The sequence below is a fragment of the Leptinotarsa decemlineata genome, unplaced genomic scaffold, assembly GCF_025532065.1.
Source record: "Leptinotarsa decemlineata unplaced genomic scaffold, Ldec_3_MD MMD2_P_RNA_scaffold_6, whole genome shotgun sequence".
Classification (NCBI taxonomy): Eukaryota; Metazoa; Arthropoda; class Insecta; order Coleoptera; family Chrysomelidae; genus Leptinotarsa; species Leptinotarsa decemlineata.
This window is the reverse complement of record NW_027412533.1, coordinates 12,172,642-12,195,482: the sequence shown is the minus strand read 5'-3', so window position 1 is coordinate 12,195,482 and position 22,841 is coordinate 12,172,642. Positions and strand designations below refer to the sequence as shown.

Genomic DNA, 22,841 nt, shown 5'->3' with positions numbered 1-22,841 from the left:
ATCAGGAAGTGTAAGTAAGTACCGATATGTATATGAGACAGCCAGTCAATAGCTGATAAGGCAACCAAGCATCAAATGCCTCATCTTTTCTACTGTTCATACTCATGCCTGTTCATTACATCATAAAGAGATAATTCTCACCCAATTCACTAATTACCGATACTGGACGTTTACGTTCCAAGGGTAAGTCTGAAAAAATTGCAGACCCTGTAGCAGACTCAGCACCCAGCTTCTGTAGAGTCGGCCTCTGGCTCAGGCTTAGCCTGTAACACAGATGAATCCTGAAAGTCCTCTACCTCTGAGCTTGAACTTTCTTTCCCCGTGCTTGGTGTTTCTACCTTCTACTACCGTCTCTTGTTTCCATCACTTCTTGGATATCTTCTTCTTTCTTCATTATTGTTGTGATAGTTATATTTTCACTTATTTCAATGTATATGTCGTCGTGTTTCTGTTCAATCCCCTCGTCGATCACAACATCCCTTAATGTTGTTACACACAGACTTAGCCGTATTGAAAGCAGCACGTCAATGATATTGTGTGATTTTGAGTGTTTCTGGCAAAAATCAAATACCAAAAAAGTGAATGTGGGGTTGATAACAATAGGTACTAGTTACACTACAAAAGTAACGTACATTGAAAAATACAATATTGAAATAGTAAATGAATAGTGAAGACAAGTGAAACTCATCGAATACCACATTGGTATCGTATAGGTGATGTTATACCAGGGTTAATACAATAGTTGTCTATGAAATCTAATTAAAATGACAACAAGACAACAAAACAAAAGAAAAAGAAAATATTGGAAACGGTGAATAAGATTATTGTTTCTCAAGAGAAAAATATTGCGCTGGAGAGACAAATGAGTAAAAGTAACATAATTGTATTGGGATTAAAATGGGAACTAAAAAATTTACTAGAACAAATGTTATCAAAACTTTATTTTCTACTGGGATTGAATATTGAAAGATCAGATATAAACAACGTACACTAAATTGGATAAAACGACCAGAATGAAGGAATATTGATACTGTCTTGTTTCTTTTTTAAACGAGCAGGTCATATTAAAAAATATTATAAAAATACAAACATTTTTATTGTGAATGTGTCCAGAAGATCGTGGGAAGCAGAAAATTCTTGTCAGACATTTGAAGGCAGCTGGACGAAAGCAAAACAAGCATAAATTCGAGGTTTTGAATCAGAAATTGAAATAAGCTTTACATAGTGAAAGATTCGGAAAACCCCGACCACGAAACTGAAAGTGAATTCTACACCCATACGGAAGAAAAAAAAAAAAAAAGAAATCAGTACTAATCAACCAGTGAAAGAAAAAAAAGAAACAGAAACAGTCCAATTCTTGCAGGACAAACGAAACGAAGAAAAGGTATCACTTCCCAAAAAATACTCATTCAACAAAATACGATGGAAACGTTTGATAACTCTGAAAGGAACCTCGTATGCATACTCCACATTTCTCCACCTTGAATGATTGAATAGAACTGGCCGATACTTGATGAAAATCCATATTGAAAAACTATTGTTACAGTTTATTGCATGATTTTCACTATGGAGGGTTTTACAAAAACCGTGACACGTGTTTTGCTATACAGTAGCTTCTTCAAGCATACACTGTCAGCTTCTTCAAGCATAAACTGTCATTGCTTGAAGAAGCTATTATATAGCGAAACACGTGTCGCGGTTTTTGTGAAACTTTTTGTAGTGAAAACCATACAATAAACTGTATTAATAGTTTATTTTTCTCCATCTTGTCTATTTCACCTTTGGCATTAAAAGGAAATTATATAATCTCGCATGGGGCATGAATGGCACTTCCGCATTTTTTTTCCTGAAATATCCCGGAAGTCTCCAAGGTATTTTACGATGAATCGATTGCATGTATTGTTTTCAAAAACTGCACATACATGGCTTTAAATTTGAATCGATGTGAATTATATTTATTTTTAAAATAACGACGTTGTCATTCGAATGGAAGATTTCAAAGTGTGTTGAGGTGAATTTTGGAGATCAAGGCAGCTGTAGTTTGTCGAAATCCCTTCGCAAATTTCAATTGTTTGATAATTGCAGTGAAATTTCCAATCCATTAGGTTTAATTTCAGTGGAATGATCGGTTTTTCAGTAATACAACTTTGCAACAGGATCTATTTTTTTTTCAAAATATACCGAACAGTTGCATGAAATTTTTTGTGAAAAATTGAATTACGTGCTCAAAAACACTTGAAATATTGACAGTGGCATACGGTGATTGTACTGTGGGTCATAAAAATGATTAAAATATTTTCACAGAAGTGCTGAGGATGTTGCATATCGTTTGGCTATAGCCATGAAATAATTGCTGAAATTTTAGACATAAGGCGTGTGGCAGCGGAGTTAATTCCAGACATGTTGAAAATTGCAAAAATGTCGCATAAGTACCCTTCAGGAATTGTTGGATGATGTCAACGGCAATCCAGATTGGCTTGAGAGGGTCTTAACTAGTGACGAATTATGGGTATATGGTTATGACATCGAAACCAAAATTCACTCGACCCATTGTCAATGTCAAGGTTTGGCTCACTGTTTTTTTCCATTACCGTGGCGTGATCTGTTTTGAAAAATCTGTTTGAAATCTGTTTTTCCGTTAACCAGCTGTCGAACCCCTACGATCGACAACCCTCAGAAGTCGAAACTTGTGCGAGCTGAGGATTAATGAGGTCTTACCTTTTAACGTGTGATTCCTAACACGGGTTGAACGATAGCAAGTGAAAATCGATCGTTCAGTCTAGGGCTTGAACCACCGACCAACACGGCAGTCAATTCGAGTGAGTGAACAAAGCACCTACGTCGAACCGCTTGGCTACCATAATAAGTTCTTGCAACACGGTAGTACGGACAATAAAGAGTATTGTCTTGAAGTTATGCGCCGCTTACGAGAAGCAATACGAAGAAAACGTCCGGTCTTCGGATTAGTCCTTAAACTGTGTCTTCGATTTTTTCATCGAATCGATTTTCGAATAGGTCCTCGCATTGGTCCTCGAGTTGGTCCAGATGATGCGGAGAGAGGTTGTGACGTGAAGCACATCAAACGTAGTGAAAGGGATACTGAATTTAGAGACAAAAAATAATAAACACGGTGGGGTTGTCAAAAGGGCGGTGAGTAATTTTCATTACTAAGAGATGGTTAGTATGTAGTATGTGAAACGAAATGAGTAGGGATGATGAATTCATAAAGAGAACCCAAAGGGGCAGTCGGTTACATCATTGCAGACAGATTATAATGAGCAGGACATGAAAGAGGCATGGCTGTTGAAATTAATGAAGAAACGTCATAGCGACATGTCAAAACAGGTGTGTGCATGTGGAGAATTTTGAAGTTTGTATGAGAAGCATATGTTGAGTTGTAGAAATGTTGGGAAAAAGTGAAAATTTTATTTTACATTTTTATCATATCTTTACGTTTATTGCAAAACATTTTGAGAAAACAAAATATGGTGGTATTTGGAAAAGGCAATGTTGTTATTTCAAACTGTTGACATGTGAGAGACGAACGACAATGTACGTCTAAATGAAAAAGGGCTGAAGTCAGCGAGTGGTAGAGAAAAAAAAACAAACATGACAGTCAGAAGGAAATTAAGCCGTATCTTGGTTAACGAAAGTCGAATCGCTGCGTGCAGCACGCCAAATGAAAGGAAAATAAATACAGAATTTATCCACCCAATTCACTGTATGACAGCTGACAAACTCCTTCGTGATGTTACTCGAATATGAGGGTGTCATGTTATTTCATTCTATTCTCTTCATCATCCGTACCATAGAATTAGGTTGCCATGAAATTTTTACAAACATTCACAATTTTGAGATTTTGATGATACTGTCCTTGACGAAATCGAACCACCGGAAATAGAAACCTTCATTGAGTTGATTATTCTGGTTTCGATAATATTCTACAAATATCGGAAATAAACAATAGTTTTAATACTAACGGATTCTTACTTATGGCATAATAATTATTTTTTGTCTGTGGTTTTTCCAAAACTGATAATAAAAAGAATACTGAATATATTTATCAATGTTGAGAATGGAATGCATCGTTTTTATTCCAAACATTTTTTGACTGTATTCTATAACTATCATCAATACACATCGTTCACTTCAGTCGGCATAGTTACATAAAGAACATTATACATGAATATTACTGAAGTTTTATCCAAACACCAAACAATATTCATAATTGTAGTTGGAAAATAAATTCTACAGTTATACGACGAAAATAATATTCTCTAGTTCATCTCCTGATGACTCCAACTTGTTATAGTTCTGATATTCGAAAATGATGATCGTTGTTTTGTTTATCTGGAGACTTTCTGACCTCTAGTTCATTTTCTGGTGATATCACCTGCACATCATATTCTGTCTGCGAAGATGTGATCTACTGCCCTTTTGACATGCCGTCATCTTCCGTTTCACATGACTAACCGTCTCTTAGTAATGAAAACGGCTCATTGTCCTTTTGCCCTTTTGACAATTCCCGCCATGTTTGATTTTTTTTGTATATGAATTTAGTATTCCCTTCCATTTCTCACGTCACAATTTATCTCTGCATCATCTAAACTAACTCGAGGATCAATGCGAGGATTTATTCGAAGAATGATTTAATGACCAAATCGAGGACTCAATTCGAAGACTAATTCGGAAATCAAAGACCCAGCGAGGACCACACCAGCATCCGTCACCCCTTACGTAGCGATCTAACTATTATTACCAAAGATACAGCTCAGTGCCCTGTTAGCATGCCGTTATTTCTGTTTTTACTTATCAATAAATTCTGCATTCCTTCTCCTTTCATTCGATGTACTGCACCCGTCAATCTAACTATTATTAACGAAAATATAACTTAGTGCCCTTCTAACATGTCACGTTATCTTTGTTTTTTTTCTCTGTTAATAAATTCTGCATTCCCTCTCCTTTCATCTGATGTGCTGCACGTGACGATCTGACCATTTTCAACAAAGATGCAAATTAGCGCTCTTTTGACATGTTGCGCCATCTTTGTTTTTTCTTTGTCGAATGTTCTTGAATGAATCGTAAATGACTGAAATGAAGCACTACAATAAAAAGTATGGGATTTAGTCCTAGAATCCTTTTCGAATTGACACCTCCCATCGAATGTATGTGATGTTTATCAATTTCACAGATGGCCTGTGTTTTATCCGAAATGAGAATAAAATCATCATTATCAAATTGGATCAACACGAAAGTTTGAAAGTTTTGACTTACTTGCTTATATGCCACTGTCTTGAATCCCGTTTTCGCCAGCTGCTTTATTTTCATCGATCCTTTTTTGTTGGGACAAACAGCTCCCGGCTCGTTTTGTAACTTTTGTAGAAATATTTTGTCCAAGTACATTGAGTCCAAGTACTTCTCAGCCATATAATTCTCTATGTTGGTTGTATATTTCTGCAGAGGGGAAAATGGAAATGGTTTATTGAATGGAGGAACAATAAGTTTCTCAGATTTGTGACTGTGTAAGCTCTCTGTTATGCCTAAAATGAAATATAAATAAATTTACTTGGAAGATAACGATTTCAAATGTTTACTGGGTGACAACGAAATAAATGTACAATTCGTCATTCACGTGTTTCTTGAAATTCGAAATTAAAAGGTATAGTTCAATGAAGCCGATATTTTCAGTGGAAAACAATTGAAAACCTGTTTAGGTTTGACCGAAAATGAGTCCAAGTCGATAAATTCAAATAGTAACTATATATTTCCAGAACATTCGATAGAATTTGAATTTTTTTTCGAAGATACGGTGCGATTTCCTTTCAAAATAGTGACAAATTCAATATGGCGGCGCTATGACGCCATCAATGGAAAAATTGTCAAATAACTAGTAGTCAGAAACATATGACGATGTTTGCTCAGCTTTTGAATATGAATATACAAAATGAAATATTTCAGATATTTTTCAATATTTTTTTCAAATGCCTTTTTTATTCGTTTATGTCAAAAATCTGAACAGAAAGTGGTACTTCTTTTATTTTAACGATTAATTTCTTGTGTCGGTGAAGAAGTGCATTTTTTTCCATTGAACAATGCCTACTTCATAATAACAAAGTGGGGAGCATTGAAACCCTCAAATGAAATTAGAAATGATTATGTATCCTAGGTATAATATAAAATAGTAATTGAAAAATATCCACCATCGTCAGTGACAACAATCAAACAGAAAAAGAGTTTATTTTATCATGAAATTTTGGGAAAAATTAAACCAATACGGAAAATCAAAGCTATATGTACATTAAATGGAATTTACGACCATTTTGTTGAATGCACTTAAGTTGTCGGTCCAGATGAGTTCTGTGACAACTTTCTAGCATAATAGGTGTGATACTAATACATGCATCTCTTATTTTTTGTTTGAGATGGTCGATATCTGTACTTGGTGTTGAAAAAACTGTATCGTCTATGTATCCCCAGACAAAAAAACCGGAGAAGAGAGACCTGGGGATTGAGCTGGTCAGTTAATTGGTCCATTGTTTCCAATTCATTTTCTTGGGAATATGGCATCTTAATGTTCCCTTACTATTGCTGCATTTTGGGGAGGAGCATCGTCCTATTGAAAATATTGTATTTTATGGCGGATATTCAGTGGCAATTCATCTAAGTAGCCATCGAATTCATTGAATAGAAAATGAAGATACATTTCACTATTCAAATGATCATCGTGAAAAAAGAGCCAAGGATGTTTGTTCCCACAATTCCTAAACAAACATTTATACCGAACCTTTCTTGAAAATTGGGTTCCCTATGTAAATGTTAATTTGTATAATTCTACCTATAATGGATATTTCTGTTGAACCAACCACTGTTGGTGAATTTTGATTCGTCCGTCCATATTATTTTTTTACAAATATTTCCAACTTCCCTATGTCTACGTCTTGATTTCTCGTAAAAAACAATCTTGATTAGCATAATTTTTATATCAGGCTAATCCTAAAAAAACAAATGTTTTTACTGTGTGACTTTCAATGTGGTACTATTTGCTAACCCATAACATTTATGTGATACCTCACACTTCCAGTAACCACATATTTTCTTGTGTTCTTTCTGTAAAATGCACCATAGGCCCTCAAATTTATTTTCAATCGTCTAAACATTTGGATGTTCGGAATACGCCGATTCGGGTATAGCTCAACATACATATTCCTTGCCAAAATAGGATTTCTATTTGATTTTGCATAACTGAATGGCATATCAGTCTTTTCATCATTTCAATTCATCTTTGATATGTTCATCAACGTCTGACAGTTCTCAACAGATATTAACAACGCATTCATTTTTCCTGCCATAGAAACCAAGCAAAGCCTACGCGTTTAAGATGGTAAATGAATTGAGATGCTATTTGATTATACGACAATCGAATTTTGACCAAAAACTGATATTTTCGTTACTTCAGGATTGATATTTATGAAAATATTACGAATTATAATTGATTAGGGAGAAATAAGCCTTAAAAGAAGGATTACGAAGGATTTTCCAAAACGAAAAAGTACGAATTTTTATTGTGTTAGGGTATCTACCTGTCGAATTCATTGGGTTGTCTGAATTATATTTTGAAGAAATCGAAACAATGTGCAAAAGAAGTAACGACAGGACCGTAATTTAAAATTGTTGTCACTGATGATGATAGCTATTTCAAATGGAACGCTATAGAAATATCAATTGTGATATATTCCCTTGGATTGTGAATTCATTGCTTTATCGATATCTATAATTGAAAAAAAGTCCGTATAAAAAAAATGTTGGTGGTGGCCATGTTGACACAAAACGTTTTATCGAATATTCATCATCACATTGTTATAGTACACTCCAAATGCAATAAAATTTTCCCTTTCCATTTCTTGACATTTTCCGAAATAACAATTCCATTCAAAATAAATAAATAAAAACAGCATTTTTGGTTTTCCCCGTATAACTCGAGAAGGGCGAGAGTCCCCGTGAATTTTCTTCGACCATTGTATTGTCCCCGATGCCAGTTACCTTTTTTCCCATTTAAAAGAAAGGGCCTGTATAGAGAATATAGATACAGATAATGAAGACTTCAGAAATATACATTTGAATGTGGCAGATTCATTATGAAATATATTTAAAATGAATGAACAACATCCGAAATACGCTGTGAATATGAAGTCGAATTGTTTGATTATAACTTATCTCACTATATACTCACCCTACTTGACCAGTTTTGGTTATTTTACCTTCGACAATCTGTAAACTATAAAAATTGTAGTATGGAGAACTTCAAATGTAGAGACGGCAAACTCTGTAGTTCACCTCCACAAATTATTATATTCATCAGGTATTTGTATTTATTGATTTTCCTCATCAAAACATAAAAACTAAGAAATTATGAATAAACTCTTTTTGAAGTTTCGGAGGCTAAAATCTTACTTGTACTACATCGAATGTTTCAGTCAACAACATTGACACATCACATTCAAAACTCCTTTGACATCTGTCGGGGACATTTGGAAAACAAAACGAACCACAGAAAAAACTATAAGATTCATTGGATCTTTTACAATCCTGGGTATGCAGATTTTATCCTTCGAAACATTGATAAGAGTATCAGTATGATCTTTCAGCGTTTTTATTGACAGCTAAAAGTTTCAATACGACAATATTATGATAATTGAAACATTTTTTATTGTACTTTGAATTCACGCAATAACTTATGGGGTAAACATTTGCCCTCAAAATCTTTATATTTTTCAGATTGTGGAAGGCAAAAAACCCAAGAAATGTCAGTGAAATAATCTGATTTCCTCACAAAAATTTACTTTTTTTCATTAAATTGATGTTCTTACATGTCAATAATTATTTATGAAATTTCATCCGCAATTCAGGTTTCATGAGAGTTGTTTCAGATTGAAATGCATTTTTCAAATTTTTTTTCAATAAAAAGTTATTGCCAAAATTATATTTTCACTCACTTCTACAATCTATGTTCGACAAACGACACTCTTTATACAGGTCAGTCTTAGAAGCTCGTATTTTAGGCAAAACAGGCTCCATTGTATCTGATCGCCTTTTTTTTCTCGTCTTTACTTGTTTGACAACCTTTTTCAGTTTTGGCTTAGGTTCGAATGGTTTCTGAGCTTCATAATTCTGTTTCCATGCTAGCCTTCTGATAATTTTGAAATGATCTCGCAATGGTCTTCCTGCTCTTTCCCCGATGCAATTTTCTATTGCATTGGAACACTACGAATGAAGAAAAGTAGACTATTGTGAATTTGGTAAGAACAATATATTTTTTTACAAGCTTTAAGAAAAGTGTACATGGAAGTGAAGGAATCAAATATATCTATAGACCACATACCACTAAAATAATCAAATTCCGCAAATATTCGAAAATATTCACTAATTTATCTCAAACTACTTTTCATATATCCCAAAAAATAAATCTGTTGATATTAGGGAATTCAAGAAATTAGAAAAATAAAAACATAACAAAACTTAACAACAGAAAAAATATTCTGGCTTTCTACTCCTTCATCATTATACAAAAAAAAATGTAGGAATCTTTCAAAGAAAGAAAGAAGGCAATTGACTCCAAAATGAACTCTTCACAAAGATGGTAGATCATGTAACTTTCAGACAGAAACTGGAATAAACAGCCATCTCGAAACAACTGCTTCTATATAAACATTGAATTCCACGAAAAAAAAGTCACGGCCAATCGGCTCATGAGCATATTCGAATTCTGGATACTCTGACCCGTTACTTGATGAAAATTAATATAATTATTATTGATGATAATTACAGACTTTTCACAATAAATTTTATCAAAGGTGCGTAACTGATGGAGCTATCGTGTAGCGTATTTAATTTAAAATTTGTTGTGAACATTATCATTATGAAAAATAATTGAATTGGAAGCAAAAGACAAGAGGAGTTTGATTACTTTCCATCAACTAGATGTATTTGTCAGGAAGTCATATAGCTGTTTTTCAACGAATTAATATCTCTCAATAGTACTTTTTTCGAAGAAATTTCAGATTGTTTTCAAAGTGCACAAACCTTCAGAAAATGAGAATATCTAGTAGGAATCTTACATGCATCACACCCATTGAAAAGCTATCTGGTTTCTTCCTGATGGGGAGCATTCTAGTGTTCTGAACCAAACCATCCTCAAACTCACAGCTGAGATAAGTATTCAATGCTTTATCTGCGATCACCCCTAAATCTTCTGGATCTAGGTTAAGGGCTTTATTGATATCCACTATTGCTCCTTCATATTGGCATGCCTTCGCTCTGGCTCTAGATCTCCCAATCAGCGCTCTTTTGTCGTTGGGAGTATTTTTGATTGCTTCGTCAAAAAATTTCAATGCTGAAAATTCAAGTCGTAGTCAATAGTGAGATTCTTTAGTATAATATGTTGATAGTATTGTATTCGAAATATAGTAATTTTTGTAATTTCTAAGGGAACTTTGTATATTTCATGTTTGCTTCCCATTTCATACCTCCTCCAGAAGATGAATCTAAATTATTTGTGACAAAAGTTCATCTAAAAATATGATTGAAATTGCTGTGAAGTAAAAAGCTGAAGTTTTCATTTTTGACGTGGAAATAATAATTGTCTATTGTTGATTATAATAATAATAACAAGGTATTTGTTTCAAAGTGGTTGACAATGTTTCGTGTTGCATTTCATTCGTTCGGCCTTCCATTGTCTAATCTCTACTATCCCTATGCCTACTAATATTATAAATGCGATTGCGATTGTTACGGTTTAACGGGAAAACTACACAACCGATCATGGCGAAATTTTGTACACCTGTTTTTGGAGGTATTAGAAGTAACATAGGATACTTTTTATCAAAAACAATATTTTTGTTAATTGTTAATGAAAAAATATTGTAACTATTTGTGTGAAATGGTGTTTCACGAAACTCAATGTGACAAACCAAATCCTATGCAGGCGAAGCCGCGTGTAATTGCTAGTATGCTATAAGTTGATTCGAAATCCCTGGAAGATTCTATAAAAAATTTAAAAAGATTACCTGAAAAAATAACTATCATATTAAGCAAAAAAAAACTGAAGTTACAACGAAATAGTTTTCGGTATACGTGTGTTTCCCATTTAGTGTTGGTCCTCTTCATTAATACGTCTAGGAATGGCAATTCGTTGTGGACTTCCTTCTCCATTGTGAAAGTGATGAAAGGACTTACGTTATTGATGTGCTTCAGGAAGGTGTCTAGTTCTGCATTCCTATGGTTTCATATTATGGAGGTGAAGGTTGAGATACGTTGACGATTGATTGATGTATCCGTTTCTACGTGGTAGGAAATCATCATGAGAAATGAAATTTTCTTTGTTTTCATCACTTCCATTTGTAACTATCGTTACTCCAGTTTCGTCCCGTATGAACATTTTCAAACTGATACATTTGTATTAGTTTGAAGAAATCCGACTCGTATAAACTTGTATTTTCGCATATTTTTTGCAAATGTATCGTTTCCTATGGATTTATAGATATTTGTATTCATGATTAATATTTTAGAGATTCAAATTTTCCACTTTTTTTTGTTTGAAACATCATATACGTTGGATCGTTTTCGAGATAGAGCAGAGAGCGCGCGGTTATATAGATCATCATTATACAGGGTGATTCAAAAGTACTTTGACAAACTTCAGGAGGTTATTCCTTACAATATTCTAATATGAATTGTCCAAATGAATAAATGTCTGGAAACGCTTCGTTTTCAAGATACAGGATGTTGAAGTTTTATTTTAATTTTCGTTTTTTTCAAATAACTTTTGAAATACTGAACTTAATTAAACGAAACTTGGTAATAGGAGGTTTTTGAGGTGTCGCATTCGAACCTGATGTTTTTATTGCTCTTACTCGTAGGGGGCGCCACCTATACGTCTTTTTCTTTTTTATAAAGATTCATAACTTTTTTGGGCTTACTTCTAGCACATTTTTCGGTAAAAAATCGATTCCTCTATCATATCTACGTAAATAAGCTACCCTTGTTACTAGTCGCTGTAAGCAACCGTTTTCCAAATATTTGTACTTGAAAACTTCAAGTCGATTATTTGATAATCGATGCATGTTGAAGTTATTACGAATATTTTTTTTTTCACAAGTATGCTTTGGAAATGAATTTGACGTTTTACTCGTTTGAAGAGGTCATTACTGTTGGGTACGTTCCTTTATGACATCCCTAAGCGAAATAGTTATTTTTGTATAAAGGGTGCATAATCAGTGAGGATACACTACTATATATAGTGGAAAATAGACAAAAGTGTGTTTTTGTAGTCTATCCTCAGTGAACATGAATTTCCACAAAATAAACAAGTCGTCAATCGAAGAAGTGCATAATCAGTATTTGTTTTAATGAAATTTGCAAGAAATATCAACATTTTATTTCAGGAAATTTTGAATATGTAGAATAAACTAAAATAAACGAAACTAAATTGTATTCAAATAAATTGTGGGAAGTGTCCACCTTCAGCGAAGATACAGGCAGTCAGTCGTCTAGTCATCGAATATCGTACCCGCTCAAAAATTATTGGTGTGTTTCTTATTGTTTCACAGGCGTCTACTATTCGGTTTCTTAGATCTTCCTAGTTCACTACTGGAGTCTTATAAACTAGTGACTTCAAATGTCCCCAAAAATAAAAATCTATCGGGTTTAGATCTGGGGACCTTGGTGCCCACGCCTGGTTAGGTTCTTCTACACCCCTACCGATCCATCGATTTGGATAGACTGTGTTGAGGAATTCCCTAGCTACAACGCTAAAATGGGCCGGAGCCCCATCATGCATAAACCGCATGCGGATACGAATTTCTAATAGTACATTCTGAAGTAGTCCCGGCAATTCATTTTCTAAAAAGTGTCTGTAAGTTGCGCCATTCAGTCGGAGCGGAAGAAAGAAAGGACCTATCAAGTAATTATCAATTATTACCGGACATACATTTACAGAAAATTGATATCGATAATGCCTTTCACTAACTGCGTGCGGATTTTCGAGAGCCCAAACATGGTTGTTATGAAAGTTTGTGATAGCATTTCGGGAGAAGTTTGCCTCGTCCGTGAAGAGTGCATATCTTAAATATTGAGGATTTCCAGCCAATTTTCTGGCTCGTGGTCTTCCAATAATATCAGCTGCACTCTTGAAGCTACCTGTTTCTGCCAAACGACGATGGAGACTAGCAAATGTTGGATCTGAAGGCAGTACTCGATTAGGAAATCGCTCCTGGTAAATACGTCTTGCTTCGCGCGCATTGCCATCCGCAAGGCCTTAAACGAAATGCATATCGGCTAAATGAGCATTATCGTTTGAATAATCCATTTTTTGAAAATGAGTGTTTTCTACTTCTACTTACGGAAACTTAAACAAAACGTCTAACTGTCACAAAAAATGTAATTACCAAAACTACTCACAAACGTCAAATTTATTTCCAAAGCATTCATGTGAAAAATGCGAAATATTCGTAATAACTTCAACATGTATCGATTATCAAATAATCGACTCGAAGTTTTCAAGTCCAAATATTTAGAAAACGGTTGCACACAGCGACTAGTAACAAGGGTAGCTAATTTACGTAGATATGATAGAGGAATCGATTTTTTTTACTGAAAAATGTGCTAGAAGTACGCCCCCTACGAGTAAGAGCAATAAGAACATCAGGTTCGAATTCGACACCTCAAAAACCTCCTATTACCAAGTTTCGTTTAATTGAGTTCAGTATTTCAAAAGTTATTTGAAAAAAACGAAAATTAAAATAAAACTTCAACATCCTGTATCTTGGAAACGAACCGTTTCCGGACATTTATTCATTTGGACAATTCATATCAGAATATTGTTAGGAATCACCTCCTGAAGTTTGTCAAAGTACTTTTGAGTCACCCTGTATATATGAAGTCAATTATTGATAAACACATAATTTTCATCAATTTTTATTTCTTATCAACTATCACATTATATTTTATAATTATTTCACTTGTGTATCAATACCTAATATTGAATACATTGATCTGTTTTAAATCTCTTTTTCCGTTAATCAGCTGTTTTTCCGTTAATCAGCTGTCGTCCCTATACGAACGGCAACTCTCAGAAGTTGAGAAACTTGTGCGTGCTGAGGACTAACGAGATCTTACCTTTTAACGTGTGATACTTAATTAAAACAAAATTTATTTAATAACACTTACCTGACAATGTGGTTATAGAAAATACATTTCAATTCTAATGAAAATAAAAAATAGAGAAAAAATTAGTGATCATTACGGTTGTGTCAAATGATTTGAAATCCCTGAAAAACTAATAAGAAATAAGAATTGAAAAAGAAACTGAAAATAAATATTTTCAGCTGTTTTTTTCTTATTGTTTTTTATTATTTAGTTCTTTCAAGGATTTCAAATCATTTCATATAATATCAGACAGTGGAAGTCCGAACTGATGAAATTCATCATGAAACATTGTCAATTACCTTCAAACAAAAGGATACATGCTCTGTATGAAATACATTAATACTTACATTTCTCGTAATGCTCTAGTCTCGAAATATAGTAACCAAGCTCCCGAAATAATGTTTGGAATCCATAAATCTCATCTTTTTTGCCAAATGGATTTGTAGTTTTGGCAGCAACTGTAGCACCAGTGGTCGTTTGAGGAGTTGGCGCCATCGCCGAAACAATTTTTGTGTGAAAAATACAAGGAAAAAATTATTATTGGAAAGCTATTATTACCGTTACTTCTTGAACATAATATGACGGAAAGAAAAAATGTCAAAGTTGATTGACGTATGATGTCATCCTCCAAAGGTGAATTCAAACGTTTGGAAATAATAGATAGGTGCTTTCTTCTGTATGTTTTCATATTAGCAAAAATTATCGACGAAATTAGATTTTATATACAGTTAGAATATCATTCTTCGTATTGAAATTTGTTTATTTGTACGAGTATTTGCGATCGAAATATGACAAAAAAAAATAATTTTTCAGAAATAATTCCAGTTCTTCCACCTTTACTTATATGCGATTTCGAGTTGAAACCACAATTGAAAAACAAAACATTCAACACTAGATATTGCTGTTTCCACCCCCCATCATTGATGCTGGGTTGAACATTCATTTTAGCTCCAACGACCGATTTCAATGATATTTATATTTCTCAATTCCTCATTCAAAAATAAGACAGAACTTAAGAACTGAACTTTAAACGTTCAAGCCAGTCTCGGATATACGTACACAGTAGATTGAATGGACTGATGCCTATCAGAAAACAACTACTCCCCTGGCAAATACCACTAATTGTATTGTATTATATCCGACAGGCGTCAGTGCAGAAATCTTCACAGAAAATTTCCTACATATGCAATTGGCAATACAACTGAAAGAGTCGACCTTCAATTTTGGAACGGGCACACTTGCAGACCGGTTGCGGGCTGATTAGCCACTCGTCAGTGCAAGATAGTGGTAATCATCGACCCAAATTCAATGATATTCCATAATTGAAAATCGGGATTCTTTCAGAGTATTTCATTCCTCTTCCTAAGTTGGAGCGAACAACAAAATGTCCCTCCATCTAGTGGACGAGGTACAAACCAACTGCTTATCCGAAATTTTCCCAATTCCTCTGAATAGGGAAGAGAAACTTTCTTATTAGTCGGTGGGCTATGCTTGAAGACTGGCAGTAAACAAATCTAAATAAATGAACTTTAAACGTTCAAGCCAGTCTGGGATATACCTACACAGTAGGTTGAATGGACTGACGCCTATCAGAAAATAACTACTCCCCTGGCTAATACCACGAAGAGCATTGGATTATATCCGACAGATATCCGACTTGTAATACACGATAACCTAGACTGGATTTAACGTTTGAAGTTCATTTCTTCAGATTTGTTTACTGCCAGTCTTCAAGTACTCACTAATAAGAAAGTTAAATAAGACAGAAGTCTATTATGACAATTGTCGATAACGAACATTCAAAAACTTCTAGGAGTTTAAAGGTTAGATGTTGTCTATGGAAGAAAATGAGATAGTTCGTTTGAAGATTGGGTAAGATTAGGTTAGGTTAGATTGGTTTGGATTGGATTGGATTACGATCAGCGACTGATTATGAGCAATTGTTATCAGGATGATTGGAGTTTAGATTAGTTTTTTAGGAAAGAAAGGTTTTGGCTTTTAATTTCTCCGTCGTGGTACAAAAAATGTGTGAATCTTCCAAAGAAAGAGGAAACAATTCATTTCAAAAATTAACTCTATACAAAGATGTGTAGATCATGCAAAGAAGTAACATTTAGACACAAACTGGAAAAAAACAAAGCCTTCTCGAAACAGCTATTTTCATATAAACATTGTATTACACGAAAGAAAAATACTTTCCAAACAAATACTTATAGATGAACGTTGAATCATACGAAAAGTATTTTTTTCATTTCGTTTGTATTCCAAACATTCGTAATGAAATCGGATCAGATATCATTCAGAGGATTCCTACACAATATAATTGATGAAAGAAGTAAAATTTCACTTACACGGAACGTTGTCATCCTCACCTGTAGACAACATTGGCGGATCGGAGGGGGGGTGGCAGCCCCTCCCCATTTTTTTTTGGAAAATTTTGAATCGTTCAAAATTGTTTTCATACCAGTTTTCAATTAAGTGATATAAAAATGCCAACTATTAACTATTTCAAATTTTTCGCCAGCATATATGTGTCATAAGATGGCTCTCATGCACTTTTTTCAGGAAGTAGGCATCGGACTTAACGCGGAAACTATGTACCGCGAGCGTTGTGAATAAAAGGGAGGGCCACTGCTTGTCATTCCCATCATTAGCACTCATGAATTATCGACAAACAGTAGACAAAATCGACCCAAACAAGATTGTCAATGGATTCGTCAAATTGAAAAAAGTTACACCTCTTTATCTGAAGTAAATATTCCGTAAAAACTATGAACTCCTCAAAACTCAAATATTCAGCGAAAGTCATTTTTTGTGGAGGAAAATCAGTTTCTCATCGACCTTTTTTGGGTATTTGTTACCTTCCACAATCTGAAAAATATAAAAATTACCACGCGTTGCTGTGGCTAAGGTTTTTGTTGTGTTACATTGTAGTAAACTATAGTAAAGTATAGTAGAATAGTAAATAGTAGTAAACATGGAACCACCATGCTTCTTTACATAGATGCCATTTGTAAAAATATATGGCGACCTCCATGACAAATTTTCTACTAACGTAACCCCTTAGTAAAACGAAATTATTATTCACGAACGAAGACGGAAACGTTAAAACTGGTATAAAAATCCACTCGAATATGATTTGAAGAAGAAGGACTTTGAACACGATTGATTAAACTATTCGTACAGTTGATATTAAGCAAAACTCAATACAAAATAATTAATTTTAAAATTTATTATTATTTTTATTCAATTTCGTTACAAATTAGTATATTACAAAGTTGTTAGTAAATAACGTGTTACATTTAAACTTATGAATGACGTAGGTAGGGCAGATAGTCTTTATCAATAATATTCATTATTCTGAATTATGAATACTTTTGATTTCAATTTAATTTAGCACTAATCGGTGCACAATATTTTTGATTAACCTGTCCTTTAGCTAACATAAATAGATTCGACGGTTTCCCTACACGTAAACATGCAACATATAGTTGCCCATGAGAAAAACATGGATTTTCCAAATCTAAACCACATATGGACATATGGCCAGACATGGCAAAAGCTAAACGAATTGGAAACTGTAGCCTTCTGAAGGGTATGGTAAAATCTGACGGTATCGTTGGAATACGTGGCAACAGGACCACTTTTCCTTTAAACTTCCCAGTTGAAATGGTTGCTTCAAGAATATTTCCAGTGATCTTTTTGATGACCAAACCCATACCGTTGCATAATTGAGGTAGATTCAAATTACGTAGGAGAATAATATGGGATCCAATCTTCAATCGAAGATTATGTGGTGGCATTCCAGGTATATCTAGTGAATTAAAAAATTCAATTGGGAAGTTTACACTTTCATTTTCATCATCAACAGTATCGATTGATTTAAAAGACATCAGATCGCCTGGTAATAACTGTTGTATCTGGAAGTCAATTTCGTCAACATCAACATTTTTGGCTGCCAAAATCGTCCGATGACTGAGCCAGTTATGATTCAAGTAATTATCCCATATATCTGGAAAAATACCCTGAATCAATCCATTTTTTCCTGAAGAACAGTACAGAAATTGTCTGGCAGTTTAATGCATTGAATATTTGGTTGAAGTTCTATTTTAGCGTTCCCAATGTCTAGTAATTGTTCGGAAAATATTTGTGCCGAAGGATTATTTTGCAATCGTACGCGCAAGTTTTTGGTCAATCGAAGTGTTTCAACACTTCGCCATAAGGATGATTGTTTCAAACATGCATTAATCTCATCCGTGAGAGTAGAGCGAGGTATAACCGGTAAGGTATGTCGGAAATCATCTACGTTTGTAGGTTCAACACATCAGCGCCATCTAATGATTACTTACTCAATCCAGTCAACAGATATAGCCATCTGTTAAAATCGTTTGGAGTTAACAGATAATTGAAGGGGCAAGTGGAAGAAGGAGTTATGTTACAAATATGAATTTATGAGATATATCGGCTTTAGTAAAACTTTCTGGCATTTTTTAATTGGAGATAGTTTTATAATTTGATTTGTGTAATAGTAAAGACTACACTGTGCTTCTTTTTTAGGATTTAAAGCTTCTTGCTATTATACCATTTTTTGATAAAAATCTCATTTCATACGTACATAACCCTTTTTCCCATTCCTGGCATGAAGGGACTAGATGAAATAAAAAAATGTAGAAAGTGTTAAGTACTTTAATAACAACAATAATCTAAAATAACCATACAATCTCTAAGAATCTCAACGAAGTTCTCGTAAATAAAAAATCTTCAAAACTTAAAAAAATATAGGAACACATAAAAAATGATAAAGTTGAAATTAATCATGAGATTTACTTGGCACGCCGTCTTTGTTGCTTTGATGTGTCGATTTCTTCACCAATGATATTATCATAGAACCCCCTATGTTCTTCTGAGATAAAAGGTAACTGCTTCCGAATATTCTGAATTTTTTCTCAGAAATATTTCCTGTTTTGTTATGGATTCTGGTGAATCTAAATTCTGCAGAAGGCGAATAGTTTTTAGGCGGGTTATTTTTAAAAAGGGAAACTTTTTTAAAGGGCGTATACTCATCGTAGGATTCTTTGTGGAGGGAGCTGCCGAACTCCTCAATACGTATCCATTTTATACCATTCCTGAATGGAACTTTCTCATTCAACAGGTTTTTCTTTTTATTAACCAATCCCATTTTATTTGGTGAAGTATCCACATCACGAAAATATTGATCCATATCATTAACAACCGACTGTTTTGTTCATGCATATTCAATTATTCGTCTGTACTGCTCAGGGGTGACTATAGTATTATGTCTTCTGAGAACTTTCCCAATCCGGCCAAAATCTCTGTCGGAGTCTAGATAAGTGTGGCCCACTTCGGGAAATTTATGATCGATAACTTCAAATATACCTTTCGATAATAGCAACTGATGTAAGCAAATCATGTGGAAATTCTTGTTTTGACCAGAGCAGGAGTCCGACCACACTGTCAGTTTTCTTCTTGTTTTCACATTCTCGCAAGTCTGTGCAAAATTCCATAAGCTGCTTACAACTTCCGCACTACCCCTACTGGCTACATCTTCGGTCCAGGTTTGCATTATCGATTGGTGGCCTTCAGTGGTGATACAGTGGATGCCCAAATTATAAAACCAGATTTGTCGTAACTAGAAAGCCTTTGGAGTGATGATTTTGGGCAAAGGCATTGTCTGCTGCAGATCGACCGTTATGTAGCATTCATTTTTCGTCAAAACATTTTCTGGCATGTTCTGTTCCTTACAGTATTCAATGTATAATCTATACATGAGTGACATGTTCATATTTGGGGCCAGATATCTTTTATGTGGATTACTGTTACGGAAATAATGTGATTGTTCTGTGGGACATTTATTAATATGCGAGATAATGGCTTGCTCTACAGCCTCACTTATTTTGTGTGGATTGTTCATATGTCCACCCCGTTTATCTGAGGATGGAAATGATTGTCCAGTTTTTAGTTTACTCTTGATAATGTCGACTTTTTTACGGCTGATTTGATATAATGCACAGAAGGCCTTTTTACAAACATAAATTTGCTGATTATCCAAAACCAGTGAGTACTTATATGAATGAGACTTATGTTTCACAGCATTTTTACGTTCACGAGCAACTGCCTTAGGAGTAATACATCTAAATAATAAGGCATTTTTTGAGTTTACATCAAGATTATAAAAATCATCCAGTACTGATTTCCGTTTGTCGGCGTTAAATTTGGTACTGCATTTCAGTCTGCATTTTTCAGTGCATAAACAGCCTGAGCAAATGGTTTTAGGAGCTACAATATTCCCTTTACTTGAAATATAACTCTGTCCCTTGTCTCTGCAGTGTTTCGCCGCATGTCTTTTCCACAAATCTGGGTTTTTGGTTCGTATCTTTGAATTTTTTGGTTTTATAGGAAATGTTTTGATTCTTTTTGTACCTCTAGTAGTTATACCCTGTTCACTGTTCCGTATTTCCTTACCATCAATAACAAAAGCAGGATCTATTGTTATATTCATATTATCTTCCGCTTCTGATTCCGTCCGTGTATTTTTACTTTCTGGTTTCAGCCGACTTGGTTGATCGAGATCTTCAACAGAATCATTTCCTGATTCGGATGAGTTTGGTTGATAGTTGCTACTACTAGACTGGTAGTCATCGTGAGCCTCGGAAAAAACTAAAATTGAAAATCATCGATAAGTACACTATAGAACCGATTCTGGTTTATTTTTTGGTTTGAGATATCAAAATGCAATAAACTGATCTAATCTGACTTAGTTACGGCCCTATTTATATCCGTTTGATTTCAAATTACTTAATTTAAATGAAGAAAGAGTTTTACATCTTATTTTAGGACACTTCATAAAAAATTATTCACTAATTTTTAATATTGATCCATTTATTCAATCAAAATTAAATATCATTCGTACAAATAGATAGTGAAATAAAAAATATGTACCCTGTCTTCAGTTGAATGGACTGATGATGAAAAATGATAAGAGTAAATGTATATTTCAATCGTGACTTCGAACTTTTATAAAAATTTATTCAAAAAATATTATTTCAGAAAATAAAAATTCTGAGGATGCTTTTGCAAATGATAAAACCAAACGTAAAAAATTCTTTCATTGATTCAACTGACGACTGCAAAACCAAACATGTATAAAGTTGACTACGAAATAGTTTATGCACTTACCACCACTTGATCCCGCTAAGAACTGTATATTATAATCTTGTTTCGTAGACAATGTCTGAGACGAAGCTCTCTTTTTCGTTTCCTGTAAACGTTATCAAAAATTATAATATCATTTTCAATCGTACCATATTATTTTTATATCACGAGAAAGTCGTATCATGTTTTTCATCATTGCATTCCCTGAATAGAATAAAACCAGATTCCCTATCAACATTATTCTCTTTATCATATGATTCTAGCGCTTTTTGCACCATTCTTTGTGCCCGAGACATTTCAATATCGATTCGATTGTACTAGTACTTCAGCCAAACGTTACTCAGTGACATGTACGTAACGTACAGACTGGCCACTAGCAGGTAAAAATGATATTTTTGACGCACATGCGCTTAATAGTCCGCAAATGGCACTGAAACGTATTATTGCCTAATGGAAGAAGGGGTTATGTGCAAATAGCTCCTTCTTTCACAGCGTCCTTGATATTTACTGTAACTTAGCTCCTTCTACCAGTATCTATCTGCTCAGATATAAAGAATAGAAGCAAATCCTTACAGGGCGAATTACATATGGTCATAACCCTTTCTTCCACAACAAAATGAAATATTTTCGGAAAATGTTACTTGGCCCCTTCTTCCACTTGCCCCCTCAATTGTGAATGTCAAATAATTTGCAATAAAATAATATTTCGACTATGAATTAAGATGTAAGCAATCCAATCTATCAAGTTGGATCAAACTGCACACTGTGTGCAAATTTGATCAAAATCAGTTAAGTAGTTTGGGAGTCCATCGCGGACTAACAACGTGACACGTAATTTATATATTAGATAATGGACAACTTTATACAAGTGTAGAAAGGGTAAACTTTTTAGTTTACCCCGATAAATTACTGCGTAAAATCAAATTATTTTTCACAAAGAAAAATGTTCTTTTTATCAGTAACTTGTCGTATTCAACAATTTTGCCTATTAAAAAGGAATTGCTAAGAAATAATACAATACTTATCTTTACGTTTCGGAGGCCAAAATCTGGCTCCGTATTCAGAAATGGACAAAACAATTTTAAGATATTTGCAGTTATTCCTTTTTGATTATTTCAACAGATGTCGAAGAAGATAAGAAATAATTAATCAAAAAGGAATGACTGCAAATATTTTAGAATTGTTTTGTCCTTTTCTGAAGTCGAAGGCAGATTTTGGCCTCCGAAACGTTAAGATAAGTATTGTATTATTTCTTAGCAATTTTTTTTGATACGCAAAATTGTTAAATACGACAGATTACTGATAAATAGAACATTTTATTTTGATTTCACGCAGTAACTCATCAGGGTACACTAAAAAGTTTGCCCTATCTACACTTGTATAAAGTTCTCCATTATACTTTTTATATTTTTCAGATTGTGGAAGGTAACAAATACCAAAAAATCCTAAAAACTATTATGAAACAT

General features: G+C 34.1%; 1 protein-coding gene across 1 annotated transcript in view; it reads right to left on the bottom strand.

Annotated features, from left to right (window-relative positions):
* LOC111511384 (outer dynein arm-docking complex subunit 4) overlaps nucleotides 1–14,813 on the bottom strand; it is a 31,357-nt gene extending 16,544 nt beyond the window's left edge. Inside the window, exons 1-4 of the mRNA XM_074169992.1 lie at nucleotides 14,550–14,813; nucleotides 10,116–10,390; nucleotides 8,994–9,261; nucleotides 5,275–5,540 (exon numbers count right to left, since the gene is read on the bottom strand). Of these exons, the coding sequence (XP_074026093.1) occupies nucleotides 5,275–5,540; nucleotides 8,994–9,261; nucleotides 10,116–10,390; nucleotides 14,550–14,697 (957 nt within the window). The 5' untranslated portion in view covers nucleotides 14,698–14,813. The remainder of the gene's footprint in view (nucleotides 1–5,274; nucleotides 5,541–8,993; nucleotides 9,262–10,115; nucleotides 10,391–14,549) is intronic.
* Nucleotides 14,814–22,841: the final 8,028 nt, after the last annotated feature.